The sequence below is a fragment of the Anopheles aquasalis genome, chromosome 2 (genome assembly GCF_943734665.1).
Source record: "Anopheles aquasalis chromosome 2, idAnoAquaMG_Q_19, whole genome shotgun sequence".
NCBI classification, from domain to species: Eukaryota; Metazoa; Arthropoda; class Insecta; order Diptera; family Culicidae; genus Anopheles; species Anopheles aquasalis.
Window position 1 is genome coordinate 89596717 of NC_064877.1, and position 16430 is coordinate 89613146.

Consider the following 16430-nt stretch of genomic DNA (forward strand, 5'->3'; position numbering starts at 1 on the left):
TTTACCGGAAAATGCGCGCGGTTTTCCCGGAAATGCTTTGCATTTCGTCGGATCGAAAAAGCTTGAATAATCGATGAGTGATGAACGAACATTTTAAATCTTTTTTTAAATCATTCATTCTATTTTAATGCTCTTTGTTTAGCGATATCGTTACAAGTTTATTCAATTGTTACTGCAATGGTTAATGCGATGGCGCGCTGAGCCGCGCTCATCGTCTTATAATCGTCCACGGTACTACAGGGAGCAATGAAAGGGATATGGTGGAAAGGTTGGTGCTTGCGGTATGCCGTGTATTGAGCCCGTACCTTGCAAATGCCGCATGTAAAATGTACAATTCAAAATACATTTAAAAATGGCAGCGAATGTGCTACACAGAGCTTTATGGCCATCGAACACCTTAGATTGGAATCAGACACGTAAACCTTCCGTAAAACACACGAGTACCGATTATTCTCCAGTGCGTAATAGTTGCCATACATGGAATACGGCAGTTAAAAAGATTTGCTAAAATACTCAAAACACCTCGGTGATAACATCGCCGAACAGACCGAGAACGGGCCATTCAAACCAAACGGACTTGAAAAGCGTATATACGATCTTCCAACACTGCTTATTTGTTTTATTTACGTGAAAATTGTTCCTTCTTTTTTGGATTCGTTTTGTAGCTTCAACTTCATTTGGTTATAGTCTGTAATGCTTTTAGTTAGATGGTTACTACTCTTATGGATTTTAATCACGCTACGGGATAAAAGAACAAAAATTGTTGCTTCTGGCATGAGTCGCTCCTCGTTGGAGGATCTTTCCTGAATGTCTAAAGTCTAGCTTAAGAAGATGGTAGGATTTGCTGGCACGGCAGCATTCAAGAAACAGGATCATACTTCGCCAAATATTCTTGAAAGAGGCTGTTGAAATGGAATGAGAGCAGAGACCGAAAAAGACCAGACCATGTGCAAATTAGTGAAAAGGTCATCCATCCATCCCAGCTTGACACATGCTAGCGTGTCTAGCTTCACCATTGCTTCTCCCGTCGCTCAAAAAGTAATAAAAAGAGAAAACTTCTGTCGCCTGTTAACTTTTCCGCCGGTTCTAGAGCATCGGTTCGCACGCACACGACGAGCTACTCTACGAGCTGTCCACCCATTGTGTTTCCCTTCGAAAAACTACTGACTAGATTCTTGTTTTACTTTATTTGTACCACCCAACGGGAGTCACGTGGAAGGGAACTTGTTGAACACGTCGATACAGCGGCCCCTGGTAGTGGTGGTGGTGGTGGAGAAGGATAAGGTTCCTTCGGATCCGAGGAGATGGGGTCGCGGTGTTGATGATGATGCGGATGACGATGATGATGCTAGTACTAGTGGCACTTTGCCTTACCGTTGCGCGCCTTTTCAATGCTTTTGGCCAGCTCTGCGAATGCCACTTACTTTGTGCGAATAGGGTCGAAGAGGTCGGGGCGAAGTTAATGTTGGTGAACTCTGTAGCTATACTTTTGTGAGTGCGAATGTGTGTGCAAAACGGAACATACGAAACATGATCATTGATCCATCCTTTCTCCATCCAACCTCACACTCCCTCTATCTCTATCTCTCTCTCTCTCTCTTTCTTTCTCTCCCTCTCTTGCTCTCTCCATGCTTGCTTGCAGGACATTTGAGGCCTGCTGGCCACCCCCAAACGAGCTTACGAGCCTGCTCTTATTGCACAGCACGTGTAGATGGTACAGGAGGCAGCATTAGCTAACTGGTGAATCGAGGCAGTTCCACGGGCTTATCTGTCGAGTAGAAAGAGAGAGAGAGAGAGAGAACCAACATACACCGGACACCGTTTTAGTGTTGTAGGTGGATTGGAGTTCATCGAGTTTAGATCTCATGCACAACGAACGCAACCGGAGACCCCACTGTCCCTTGCCTTTTGAACAAACACAAACACAACAGCACTAGACGCGATGTACGCTTCACCATAACCGACAGCAGCCGTAAAGAGAAAGATAACGAAGGCCAAACGAAGGAACGAACGAAGAAACGAAGGAAGGATCAATCAAAAGTACAAAACACATTATACAACGACATATGATGAGCTGATCGAACGTGGAAACAATAGGATAACGAACGAACAGTAGAAGACAAGCGAAACGAAAGACAGAAAGTAAAACCACATCACAAAACACGAAACAATACAAAAACCGATGCATGCAGCTCGCGCCAGGGGATTGCCAACCCTTAGCGCATCATCAACAACAACAACGACAACAATTAAAATGAGGAAACATCGCAAAACCATTCGCATGGCAAACAATACACGGACGTCGAACACACGGTTGATAGTGAGTGAGCTGAGTGGTGGTTTGGATTCTTTTGTACAGGTGCGACCATCTGCAAACTGGCACTAGGAAAAGGGGGTACAATTTTGCGGGCAACTGGTGTGAAACTAGGTGAAAGAATATGGCCATTTTGGGTTGGTTTTTTGTGGTAGATAATTTCTTGATTTTCTTCCATTATGTTTCTTCCTTTTCGTTTTACATTAGATTGATTGGGAAACACCTTTCACTTGGCTAGCTTTTAGTTCAGGACATATCAGATCAGATCCGTTTTGTGAGATTGCGAACATTAATGCTGAGTATTCGACTACTGCGAGGGGAGGGGGCTCCGAACCTGCCCAACACGTACTAACACACTCTTCCGCTCATCGTTGAAGAAGCAACCTGGCTGGCTGAATGACTGGTTGGTGCCCACACTGGGCCGTGAATCGTTGGTAGTTGAAACAACATGGCATACATTTGCATTTTGATTGGCCAATGTCCAGGCCAGGAGTATTGCTATTTGAGGTTGAACAAACAAAGAACGGTCGAGCGGGGAAATGGAAAAACAAAAAGTTCAATCGTGGAAACTGCAACTAATGCTACTGAGCAGCAGCTGCAGCTCGTGTTGCTTATTTTGATAGATTCTCGCACATTCGGTTCCGAGAGGGTGCAAGAGAGGTTCCATGGTTCCACGAGCGATGAGCGGAAGAGTGGTCGCGTATCACGTGATCGTTTGTTTTTTTTTTATTTTTATCTCTGCAGTTCGGGTAGCTCTGGTCGGGCCATTCTGTGATCTTTGGCTCTGCACTCGAAGGTGAGTAAAATATTACAAGTGAAGATACTGTAGCGGTCGAGATGGTGGTGGTGGTGGTAGTAGTAGTAGTAGTAGTGGAAGTAGAAGTACTAGTTGTGGTAGTAGATAGTAGAGTAGTTTTGGTTTTTGGTAGAAGCTAGAACGCTATTTACATGATGACACATTTGCCCTTCTCTGCCCATGGATTGTTCTTCTTGTCCGGTGCGTGGATCAGTGGATCGTTCTTTTCGTTCTCCTCCACGTACTCTCGCATGCTGCAATAGATAGAGAATAGATGAATGGGAAAGATGAAATATACATGGTTTACAAGGGTAGTGGTTCTTTCGAGCTAGATTAAACAAACAAACGGCAAACTCATAATGGCCTACCTTCTTTGATTACAATGCTAAGCGAAACGATAAGAGAAATTATAGCGTTCGAAGTATGTAAGTTGATGGGCAAATGAAGATACTCATCTAACATAACCTTTTGATACACATCATTTGATTCCATCCATCTCCAGTGCGAGGCGGTCACCGAATTGCCAGAAAAATCTTATGAATTTTAACAATACATGCTACATTCTCCTGGCAAAGGGTTCGAAAAGGGCACCCGGCGCCCTAAGCTGTTGCGGGATATTACTTTGAACTTGTGAAGAGGCACTGCCGCTGACAAGCGAAAGGGAAAACTCGGAAAAGTCGCCTCCGCCGAAAGGTTCGAGCGTTTTCATGGTAACATGGGCCTTAACTGGCTATCCTTTTCTATTGTATCAAGAGGCCTTAGGAAACCTAGGCAACGCAGCGTTAAAAGGTATGCTATTCGGAGCTCGGAATCGGTCGGTCCTGCTGGAATGCGCCATCGCACAAGGAGAAGGAGAAGCAGACAGCAGACAGAGGCAGAGGCAGAGGCGAAGGCATTTAAAGCCTTAAGTGCCATAAGCCGTTATTTTTCCTTTTGTCAGTTACACATTACTTAAGCGAAGATATTCCCTTGCCAAAGGGAAAGTGGCGGTCGAGAGAGAGCGATTTCAGTCCTTGTAGCACTTGGCGCAGTGACAGCACAGCCCGAGGATCCAACATCGTTGGTTAACTTTGCATTTCCATTCCTCGATCCGTGGGAGGGGTCCTTTTTCACTTCGCGCCTCAACAGTGAAGCCGCGCACAGTCGCATTCGTCAGCGCCAGAAAGTGTATAAATATTAAACACCATCCCCGAAAACCCCATAACATTCTGATGTTTTATTAATCAGGTCCCGGCTCCCCGGACACGACACTAGTGCCCAGGTGGGGGCAAACTTTTCCACCGAAACAACACCAGATCGCCAGATGGTTGCTAGGTGCAGGTGGAAAGTGCCTGCAAACCCACCGCCACCATCAGTTCAAGGACGACACCCAGGCCCAGCCGGCCCAGGAAGATATCGAGAACGGATGAACAAGAAGAAAAACAAGACAGAACATTATTTTCCATTTCATTTCCTCCGATCCATTACGGTCTTTATGAAATCTATGTTCATCGGAGCATAAACAGGCACCGGCACGTGGTATTCATCAAATTCGCGGAACATACTTTTGCTGGCGCAGCTGTTGTCATACTGAACAACCCATTAACAAGTGACTGGCGCTCGCTACTTTTGTTACCATTTATTCAATTTACTGCTCGAGCGATAAAGAGTTTTTTTTGTGGTGAAATCAACTGGCACGATTTTCGATCCTGATTAAGCCACAAATTCGATTCATTATAGCACATAAAACCAGGAATTCGATTACAGTCCACGGCGTGCTCTGTCGCGGTTGAGAACGCATGAGTTCCTGTCAGGTTTAAGAACGTCCGATTGATTAACCGGTGGCTGCCAATGCAGGAATCCTACGCCCAATGACAGTGGCTGTGATTACGAGTGAATGAAGTGTCACCACCGGTGATGGACCAAGCAGCAGAAGAGTCATCGAAGCATAGTGAAAGGAATCAAGTATGAATACTTGTTTCTGGGCTTGTGCTTTCTTCTGGCCTCACCATGTTTATTATTATTCTTTTCTACTGTGTGTTCTGCTGTATGAGCAGCAGTGGGTTGTGCTTATTATATGCAACACACTCACAAACGATGAGTGTTGAAGGTAGGAAAACGAATTCTGCAAAGCTGGAACTGATGAGGCCAGATGAGCACAATAAAACTCAGCTCGGCTTCCATCCGGGTTCTGTCGGTGGCCATACCGAGCCACATACGGTACCTAACTTTCGTCTCCTTAGTCTCCTGTTGATTGCATAGCCTTGCTTCGTTGCGCGGCGACCCGGAATTGAGAGCACTGGAATCAGGGGGACCATTTTATCCCCAAATAAAAGGAATGCGACCGCACCAAAGTGGAAATGAAATGGATTTCGTGTGGAATCCCTACGAACGAACCTAGGCGCTGTACCAGATGACATCTCGCAGTTGATTGAGCTTCTCACGCGCAGGTTTTCATTTTGATTTAATGAGAATATATTCCTCTGTCTGTCTGACTGAATTCCAATTTTCAGCGGAACTGAACTGCACTGGATCAATATTGTTTGAGAAGTTCTTCCGAAAATTCCTTTCAATCCTCCTGGATGTTGGAAAATTCGGGAAAGTAATTAATGATTTGTTGTATAAAAAGAAACTCCCCGGTATCAGACTTACCGTTGCCCACACTCAATGATATTGAGTCTTGAGCTTCCTGTTGAATTACAGGAAAATAAGAAACATAAATTTGGAATCCAACTTTCTCATTAATACATCAAACATCGAGAGTGTAACTCAAGTGATACACGGGGAGTCCCGGTGAACGCAAATGGAAAAGTTTAAAATTGAAAGCAAAAGCTTCAAACATGCGCTCGCCGGGGGGTTGGGGAAAGTTGTTTGTGCAAATCGACACATTATGGCCACGACACGGCCTCACGGTGAAGGTGAACGGCGAAGTTGGAAGCGAGGAAAAATTGATTTATGGAAACCAAGCCAGCCGGAAGTTTGTCAACACTCTTGCAGCACGCTACAAACTTCTCAGCTGGAACCAACGGTCCAGTTCTCGGGCGTTAGGAGGGAATGGACAGACAAATTAAATTATTCCAGAAACACCCGAGGACACTATCGCTACCGCAATAGTCGACTGTCGGTGACTACGGTCGGTGTGACAGTAGTAGCAGACGCCAGTGCTATCATTCGCTAGTTTACCTCCAAAGTGCACATCAGAGAGATTCCATTTTTGTTGGTATTTGCTTGCAAACGAATGAGAGGCCAGAGTGGTGATTCGTTTTCATTCGCTTTCAATTTAAGTTGTTGGCACAACTGGTACTGTTGATGATGGGCAAGGGTTAGTCATGGTTTCTCCATTTATTAAATTAAAAGTGAGTAAAGCCAAGGGCACTCCATCATTCCCTGACACACCGGCCATCCTCCAAACGGATCCCTGCAACGATGCTCTGCACTTGATCGGTCGTAAAATGGTTCCGAATCCTTTATCCAGCAATGGGTTCGGCGGCTTTTGGTCCGAAAACTGGTCGACCGGAGTGGAGTGCACAGTCATGCGTAAACATATTTCACGCACCTCTTGCCATTTCCACCACGGCTCTTGGGTTTGCGCTGCCGTATTGCCCTTGAGATGGAAAATGATAAAGAGTTCCACGAACACTCGGTGAAGCTATAAACCATTTGTGGCCATCGCAACGCGAGATGAACGAAGCAAGAGTAGCGAAAACGAACCTACGGTAATGGTGTGCCTGGTGCCAAATAAATATAATTCGCTTTGGGAAAACACCTTTGATGTTTCGCATTCTGTGGAAACAATTATTCAGACGAAAAGCAGGCGAATTGAGCATATACCGGTAAGGCCACTCCCTTGGCAGCGACCGAGTAAGACATCACTGGCCGCAAATCATATACACTGCCGACATGTTTCATTAATTGATTCCCCAGCATGGCTACAATCCCGACGACGTTTCCAAGAAAACGGAAGTACGAAACATGTAATTAAATTTTTGTCCTTTTCCTACCGCCATTACAGGGTCGGCGGACGATCTCACGAAGACTCCCTCGTTCGGGTCGGGAGCATCGTCGGCGTCGGTGATAAGCAACGCGTCTCTAGATGTCCTTTCGGAGGAATACTCAAATCAATCTTATCATGCTCGTGTGAGTATGCACGTGAAGGCAACAAGCAAAATGATTCTTCATCAATCAAACGACCTTAGGACACGTTTCGCATGATGGTCTTGTAAGTGGCGTCTTGTTACTTTTCTCTCTTGCTCTCTGGTTCTCTCTCTCTCGCTCTCTCTCTCCATCACACGCGCCTACCTCGATTAATGATGGATAGTTTGATGATGGTTGGCTGACGAGATTAGCTCTACATTTTGGCTCCATTAGGAAGACCATTTTCCTCCCGGGGAAATGGCCCAGAACAGGAAGAATGCTCGGCTAGCTATCATTGCATCGTTAGTGTAATTCATTTGGAGCTCCAGGCATTCTCGGCGCTGCCATCAATAGCTCGTTTTGTTGCCTTACATTAGCTCCGGGTTTCCGGGCGGGTGGGACCGTTGAAAAGGATTTTAATTGAAATCCAATTAAGGCTCTATGTATCGATACTGAGAGCAGAATTTCTATTTTCATCACAAAATGGCGCTATTACAACTATTACAATCTAGTGGATGAGTTTTTCTTCTTTCCTTTCGCACGAGCTTTCCCGTTGATACGCCCCATTTATAGTGATGACGGGGATCTATTTAGCTTCCCCGAGCTTCCGGTGCTGTTAGCCGGAACCTTCTTCCTCCTCTGGCACACTGCAGTGGCAATCACGTGCCGCATGGAATGTAATCCTTTTTTCTACTTCACCAACATCGTCACCATCATCGTCGTCATCGTTAACTCATCCGCCCGTGCCTGGGCACGAGGGCGGAATTAATGAGTCTACCCACCTGGCATAGGGGCGACCCCGCGAAAGTACTGGCGACGCCTTCATCGTCGGGATCCTCTGTTTATTCCGTTAAGTAGCCTGGGTTTGATTACTTTTCATTAAAAATTCAATCACAGCAGTCTCGCGCTACAGCACCATCCTCAGCTGAGAAAGATTTGCAAGCCTACTTTGTTGATGCTACCGAGGAGTCTTGATGATGACTAAGACTGGCACGGCGATGGTTTTTTTTTTTTCATTTTCTATGACCATTTTCCGACCAGCATAAAATTTTCGCGCGCGCGGATTTGGTGAGTAATTTATTAGAAGATTGAGTAGTTTAGTTTGGTCAATTGATTAGGATGCTTAGCACTACAGCACTTTTTCAGTTCTTAAAAGCTACTGGTTAGTGTGTTGCATGCATTTGATTAGTAACGAGTTAGTAAAGGTTAGTGATGTTAGTGGATTAGTAGTTTGGTTAGTCTGTCCATTTTTTGGCACGCTGGTATCAGAATAAACTGTAGCTCTAATTTACGTATACGTTATTTTTATCATACTTTAATAGCAATTCGCCGTAGCACCGATTGTAACGAGTAAAAGTCTAATGACCCTCTTCAGTCACAAGTCGACCCATGTCAGTATTGCGGCCGCTGATCCACAGAATGGCATCGTTAGCTGCCAAGTGCCCGAAGGGATTTTACTAATGAGCCTTGCAAGTACGTACGGGGAATTGTTACTTGAGCAACGAGAAGTGTTGAGCAATTTCTTAACAAAAATCAGTAACTTGTGTAGACATGCCAGTTCTACATAAAACTTTAGGCCAACTCAACCGCATATCCAATTTTCTTTTTATAAATCGGTTCTGGGATACTGGCAACCCAATTTTAGGACGATGGAATGTATCCCGTCTTTCGGCTGTGTCTCGAGCCCAGCCACACTGTAGTTTAACTTTTCACGACCAGAACGCGACCAGTTATGTTCTTATATATTAAACCATATTATCGGACCTCACGAACATCATGACGCTCCATTAGTTGCTCCCTCTCCCTCTCTCTTTTTCTCTCTTTTGGTGGTTGGTTAATGAAATTCGTGGTAAACTCGTACAACTAACCACACGCGGCTTAGCGTTGGTCGCCGAGCCGTTATGTTGCGGGGCTTTTATGCGAGTATCGTCTCTCGGCAAATCCCCATCCATGGCCAATTTGTGGCCATCCTGGTGCCGAGCGGATGCGGTGATGATGTAAAGCGATGCAATGATCCTTCGCCCGCCTCAGCCCGCGCACGAAGGCTGCGCATTAACCCTGGCACCATTTCAAACGAATCATGATAATCCCACGCGATTCAATTAAGTTGCTTGTTGTGAACCCGGGCCCGGACAGTGCCAATGTGTTTAAGTAAAGTCAAGCCGAAGCCGAGTGTAATGAATTTAGGAATCGATTTTTCTGCCAATGATTGCAATAACTCTAATAATGAGTCACATGACTGTGCCAAATGATGCCAATATAAAAAAGTGAAATAACGATGTAAAGTAATAGTTATACAATTCAGTAGTTCAACTCATTTATAAAAAAAAAGTCGCCAAAAAATATCCCAACGACAATCGATCTATAGACTCTTCATTTGCCCATTGAGAGTAGCACGATCAAACAGGTACGCATATCGGAATGGAAGAACGATCATCTTTCATCATTATTGCGTCATGTGGTACGCTCGTGATGGTTTACCGGATTGCTTTTGAAGGAAAACAATTTCGATAAGTGATGCAAACGAGTGCTGCATGTCTGGTATACCTTCTCCAGATGCTAGTATGGTGTGAACACTAGGTTAAACAAACCAAACACATTATATTTATGAGAGTGAAACCACCCAGTACCGGCCAGTTCACTTGGCTATCTCTCATCGAAAAGATAGACAAGCAATGGAGTTTGAAGCCAACATTAGTATCATACCGTGTATCTTTCTTCTCGAGAGCAACGTAACTAATAGAGATCTTGCTTAGTCTCTCACTGCCGGGTATTCGATGTCGATTGAAACGATAATGGCAATAAGGTTGGCCGTGCCTTCCACTTCGTCTTATTTGTGCTGTCTTGCTTTTCCCACGCTTCAATCGAATGGCCGCTAGCGTACTCCAAGTGCACTCCGGCTACCTTGGCACTGTTTTCCCTCCATTAACGCCCTTTCTCCCCTTTTTCTGCCTCATTCGAGAAGAGGAACAATCATTAGAGCAATTGAACACGGGGTGTGTGTTGGCCACGAGCATCGCTCACCGCAAAACGGTGTTCACCGCGCCAAGCAGGGCACTAGGTGATTCAGACAAAACCGATAAGAACCGGATGGTGGTATGACAATGCGTTGAGTGAACATTGCCTTAACGCATACTACTGCATCACTACGACCACCAACTTCGAGCGCGTTGGTCACGTTTGCGTGTCCCGCCCTCCCCATTTTTTGTTGTACTCACTCCCACCGTCCTTTGTTCTTGAGCCTCGGTTCGGAAAAGTGTCCCGAGAGTTATCACCACATCCTTCGACCCCTTCCGGTTGAGTATGCGATGCGGTGCGACGTGGTGAGTTTAGTCTTCGATTTCCACCACACGCATAAGCACATGCACACGTACACATTGCTACAATGAGCACCAACACCGCTGCAGGTTGTGTGGTGTGATAGCATATATATGATGGGAGGTGAAGATATCGATTTTTCCTTCTTAGCGAATCGATGTGTGATTCCTTGCATCACACAATTCCTGGAGAAGCCAAAGAAGCCAGCATACACTGTAGAATAGCTCTAGTAAAGTAACTTGACGCTTGAGAAGTGGCTCGTGCAAAGGATGTCTCTATTGCTTTGTTTCTATGAATCTACAACGCACCAACACACACGTTTGTTGTTGCTCGACGACGATGGTTGCTCAGCAGCAGCAGCAGTACTACTAGCACGGTGCACTACGCCATGCACACCACACTACAGTCACTTGTCACTTTTGGCAACCGGGCTACTACGGTGTGGAGCCGTGTATGCTGCAGTATACACACCCCAAAATTATCGACTGCCGCACTGCAATCGGACAGAGCCGCTCAATGCGCTTAAATAGCATAGATACATAGAAAACACGCCTCACTGATAAGAATCGGTAGATGGTTGTCTCAAGGCAATATCTCGGACGATGGGAAGGTATATCAAAGCAACCTCAATGCTACTAAAATGAAAAACTAATTCCCTCCGCAGCACACTGGTTGTACACTACACTGGAAAATGAAGATGAAAAGATGCGACGGGTACTTACGCTGCGATACTCTTCGATAACGGCCATCGCTCCATCGAGGCCTGGTACTTCATGTTTTCGATCTGCTTTTTCAGTGCGTCACGGTCCATGGTTGCTAGAATACTGGGATCCATGGTGCCTGGAAGCACAGAAACACAGCGAACGGGTTCATGGGGAGAGATTCAAGCTTGTCGGTGTGTGCGTGGAGAGGCGCCTCCATCCGCTACAAATTCACCATTCGCACGCGCATTTTCAGTTTCCCTCTCAAAAGAACCAACATAATGTGTATGTGTGAGAGAGATAAAGCAAAAAGCGGAGAGAGAGAGAGAGAGAGAGAGAGAGAGAGAGAAAGAGAAGGGTTGAAAAATTGGGATACGCTATCGAAGGGTTTTCCATGTTGGTCGGAAACAGATCCGAAAGGACGTATACTAGGGTGGGCTAACATTCTAAGCAGCTATGCTGTGTAACATTTTAAAAAAGCATTGAAATTTAAAAACATCTCAAGCCGTTGATAGCAATCGATGTTAGATATGTAAAGCCGTTTAAAAGATTCTGTTCAATGCCTCTAATCCATGGAAAATGCAGCAATCGAAGCAATCATACCTAGGTTATGAGTTAGAAAATGCGATAGCTTCAAACATGAGCTGGAAAAATAGCAAAAATTACGCGCATGCTCGTATGTGTAGCGTTGGTTTCGTCTTCTGCTGCTGTTTATAATCAGTAAGATAAACTACTAAGAGCAACTTCGTGAGAGTAACTGGCGCTCTGGTGGCTCTCTCATTAATACAACCAAACCACTTCTCTCATATTATTTTTTGTTCTCCAACATAATACAAACACATCGTGCACACACTCATAAAGTTTTCCCCAGTTCAGACTGAGACATGCGTACTAAAGAAAATCGGCGAACGTCGATTGCTTGTCTTCATCGATAGATATTTTGAACGAGTAGTCTCGTGGAAATTCAAAGTAAACGTTATTCTATTTCAGTTGTCTTTGGTCCTCCTTTTTGCATTCTATGCTACATGCTGCCAACACAATATTGAACTGGCTTCAATCACAGTGAAGCGACCACGATCGCAAATAATGTACTTTTTTACTGTATTTTCCAATCGCGATTTTGTGCACTGTTTTGATCGATCGCGTAAGTCATACGTTTGCCGTTGTTAGCACAGGTTTTATCATGTTATAGTCTCGACGCGGTCATCGATGAAACGATAAATATATTCACTCATAACACTGACATGCCGATAACACTTTGGCTTTGAATTTGTCACTGATAAGAACGTTAGCAACCCAAACCTCATGTCATACCTAACGATCGCGAGCGCAGCAACTTGAGCACTCGTACTCAAACGCTCGCGCTGTTTATCGCTGTTACCTCCCTGGTAAACAGCGCGTTTCGAAAGAATTAGTGCAAAGGTGTTAAACGAAAGGTGAGCGAGCGAGCAACGGTAGAAGACCACGATATTCGATCACCATCGTCGTCGACGGCAAGAAAAAGCAAGGTGTAATGAAGGGCTCTGCTCTGGCCTCGCTAGATAACCGTTGGAATGGCTGGTGGTGAAATTGTGGCTTCTTATTTGCACTCATCGTGAGCATCGTTCGTGACATCGCTCGAGCTACCGCCGTAGTAGGACCGGCACTTCTCGTATGTGAATGTTCGTGTTTTCAACCTTCTCTCGCTGGTGCTAGTGCACTAACGATCGCGTTGATCGTGTACCCGCACCGCATCCCAATTTACGGCAAGAACGCGCATCACAGCCACCAGACGACGACGACGGCGACGACGAGAACGAGCGATGAAAAGAACAAACATAAGATAAGGGAAAAAGCAGGGAAGGGTCGGCGACAAGGAGGAGGAATAGCAAACGCGCTGGGAATTGGACGTAGGGCGGGATGACACCAATTAGGTAATGGTTTTGATCCAACCGCAGGGTTAAACTGGCTCACGTTGGAGCACGATCGCGATGCAAATGGCATTTACGGCTGAGCGATCATTTTTGCACTTCATTGGCTTGAGATGCGATGCGAGATGCTTAAGCGGAATGGAAACACCGGTCGATCACTAATTTCTGTGCAGTTTGCATGAACGGGCGATCACCTTTCAGCTGTCCCACGATCTTTTGGCGGATGGTGGATTTCAGTAAGGCACTTGTGTTACATTCGTCTCACCTCACGATCTACGCTATCTCACACTCCAATAACGATAAGTGCTACCGATGGCCCTTCTGGAGTCGCACTCGGAACCGTTCTCGTCGACCAGCGCTAAGTGACTGTTCCCGTTGACCACAAGCAGCACTTTATCAGCTCTAGGTAAGCGTTGACTAGAGTTCTCGGTCACCATTAGCACCTTACTGCTCCACCTTTTCTCTCTCTTTTTCTCTTTCTCTCTCCCCCCCTCCCGCCTCTTCGTGGTACCGCTATCTCTTTTTGCTCACGGCAACAGTTTCTTCTATCGTTGTTAGTAGCGGTGTCAACCTGCTGGCGACGATAGAATTCTCTTGCGACCATTGCCATCGTATGGTGGCCTCGAACGTGGTTCCATTGAAGCCATTGCCATGTAACACGTGGCAGGGCCTTTGGGAAAGTGGACGGGATTGAATAAAAATAATTCGATCCCTGAGGAACGTTGAAGCAGCACCCGCATGATGTAAGACCATTTTCATGCTAATCATATTTTTGATTCGCCTTAACTTAACAAATCGATTAAGACAGAAATCAATAGCCATGAAAACTTGCTAAAGGTACAAGCATTTAAATTACAGCTTCATTTCAACAGAATTTCATAGATTAACAGGATAAACAATTATTTCATTAAATTAAATGAATATATATTTTCTAAATCATTCTAAAAGAAAGGGGAAATTGAACCACTTGACTGGGCCAACAACCGGTCAATGGTGACTGCGATGGTTGCATCACTATAAGCGCCTGCATGTACGAAGCCATCGAGAGGATGCACCAATGCGGACGCATCCTCACGAGCCAACGCACTCGTGTGGCTTCCTGTGAGCTCGCCCTGCGACTGCCGGCTTATGAACGATTTCCCCACATTCATACCGTATGCTGGATACGAACGTTTCGTTCTTCGGCCATCAGAACACTCGTGCAAGTACTTCTCGCACATGCACCTTGACTTGGAGGACGATTTCCTTTCGCTTCTCCTCCGTGTGGGGAAGCATTCACATACGGCGCAACATGAGCGACTGAAATGCATCTCTGGCCAGCGTGTTAGTCTCTGTCTATATGCTCTCGCTGAAGCCTTTCGCTCTTCGAGCTTCATGTTCCGTTTGATGCTAGCCTGGTATTCTCTAAGCAAACAATTCTAATATATTCCTGAACCGGTGGACTATTTTACACACATGGGTCTTTTATGTTTTCTTTTGAAATCCGAAATCGTTCTATGGTGAGCTATTGTCTTCTTTTTTCGGCAAAAACCCAACACTTTCTTATTCTTTCTTTCTTCCGGTTCTTACCATAGGATTCCCTCTTCTAGATCCTAACAGTGGACAAATGGTTGTACTTTGTGTGACTGGTATTGCACATGCTGCCATGTAACGCATGAGTCTTCATTTGCAACTAAAGCAGGATGCAGCATGCTCCGGAAGGACAACTGTTAAGGGATGGTTCTACACTGGACTGGGAGCAGCAAATCAGTTTGCTTACCTTTTTTGATACAGCAATGAATTCAATAGAATGACTCAAAAATATGTTGTCGCATAAATTAGAACGTTTATTTCAAAAAATAGCTCTTGGCCCATTGTGCTATGCAATTACTTCAAAAGCTGCTGCATAGCTATGCATTGAACGTTATATAGTGAAGAGGCAAAACCAGTTTTATGCGCCCATTTTTTCTGCAAAATGAGATGCCTACCTACCGAAGTGCATTAATTGCACTACAAACACTACCACCCTGGTTCCTGGCCGGCATGCCTAGTGAGCCAGGAAATTCGATTTTCTCTATTGAATTAGCCGCGAAAATGTACTGGAGGGTTCCCGGTACGGAGCAAACGGCGCGTTCCCTCGGTACCTTTTGAAAAAAATCCGTTAGCACATGGGCCACAGGGGCCTAGCTCGAGAGCTGGGGCAGTTAGTGTCATAGCAAGCACCGTTCTGTGGTCCGTTTTGGTTTATGATGACCTGAGTATACAGTTGGGTGACTGAGAATAGTGGACCGAATGGCCATCAACCAGGGAGGAGCAAACCTAATTGAATTACACGGTGCACAAAGTGGCACTTGTGTGGTTTCCGATGTGTGTGGTCACGTAATCTAACGAAAGAAGTCGTGAGGAGAGAGACAGGGAGCCTTCTAAAAAAAGCCCACTAGTAAATGAAGCAGCCTATAACACACCTCAGCCGAAAAATGGAATGAAATTATAGATTGTGGAAGTAAGGTTCTGGAAAAAACGGTTCATAAATCTACTTACCACAAGCATTGAATGGAAACGATGGAAACATTTTCGTCCCACTGCCTGGTGATATCTGTTAGCACAAAGAAACCGCCCCGAGAAAACTTGCTTCCATATTCAAGTAAACTTTTATTGAATAATTGAAAATCGAATATCAATGAAATTCATTTGCACATGCCATCAATTAGCGGAACACAATGAAAACATTTACATGATGGGAATACTTGTACACGACATGGTTTCGTACAGAGTGCTTAATGCTTAACGGGTTGATACAATTTCAAGCAATTCGACAAACAGAATCCCTTCCGATCCACTCGCCTCCTTTTGGGAGTATTCTGTAGCGCTTATGCAACTATTGATTCTGGTTCTCTACTGTTTCGTACACCTGAACGCCATGAGGATCGTTGCTTGGAACCCCCTCGTAATCAGATAGATTGTTTGCAGCAGTTCTTGTTAAATAGTTAAACAAATAGAGATAGCTTATGTATTGCGCGCTACAACGTTTACAGGTTATGCTAGTGTGAAAGGTTAGGATGTCCCTATCGGGAAGCTAATCGAAAGTGAAGCAGAGTTTTGTCGAATCACTTGTTTAAAAGTAAGCTAGGCTAATTGTGACTAGAATCCACATCATTTGGACACTACATACAGGACGGTGGGTTTGGAACCATTTCTTTTGCAAGGAAATACTTTCAAAACAACTCATCACTGCGGCGCAGCTGGTGAACTAAGGCGGCAACGCAAAACGATCTTTGTTTGTACTTTTGTGTTTGCAA

General features: G+C 45.0%; 2 protein-coding genes across 7 annotated transcripts in view; both read right to left on the reverse strand.

Moving 5' to 3' along the window:
• Nucleotides 1-591: 591 nt before the first annotated feature.
• Nucleotides 592-13567, reverse strand: LOC126570280 (guanine nucleotide-binding protein subunit gamma-e). 5 transcript variants are annotated; one of them, XM_050227919.1, is made up of 4 exons: nt 13418-13567; nt 11264-11381; nt 3263-3364; nt 592-1768 (listed from the first exon to the last, which is right to left on the reverse strand). In XM_050227919.1, exons 2-4 carry the CDS (start codon nt 11374-11376, stop codon nt 1765-1767), a joined length of 219 nt encoding a protein of 72 aa, XP_050083876.1. In that variant the 5' UTR covers nt 11377-11381; nt 13418-13567; the 3' UTR covers nt 592-1764. The 5 variants fall into 5 exon arrangements, with proteins under 5 accessions (XP_050083876.1, XP_050083872.1, XP_050083874.1 ...); XM_050227915.1 differs by lacking the exon at nt 592-1768 and having other exon boundaries at nt 2453-3364; XM_050227917.1 differs by lacking the exon at nt 592-1768 and having other exon boundaries at nt 2453-3364; nt 11264-11465; nt 13418-13525.
• A 2239-nt stretch (nt 13568-15806) lies between these two features.
• The window catches only part of LOC126570279 (ELAV-like protein 3), a 23956-nt gene continuing 23332 nt past the window's right edge, over nt 15807-16430 (reverse strand). For both annotated transcript variants that reach the window (XM_050227914.1, XM_050227913.1), the window contains one exon: nt 15807-16430. This exon is cut by the window's right edge and continues 8738 nt beyond it. The gene's annotated coding sequence lies outside the window, so the exon portion shown is untranslated.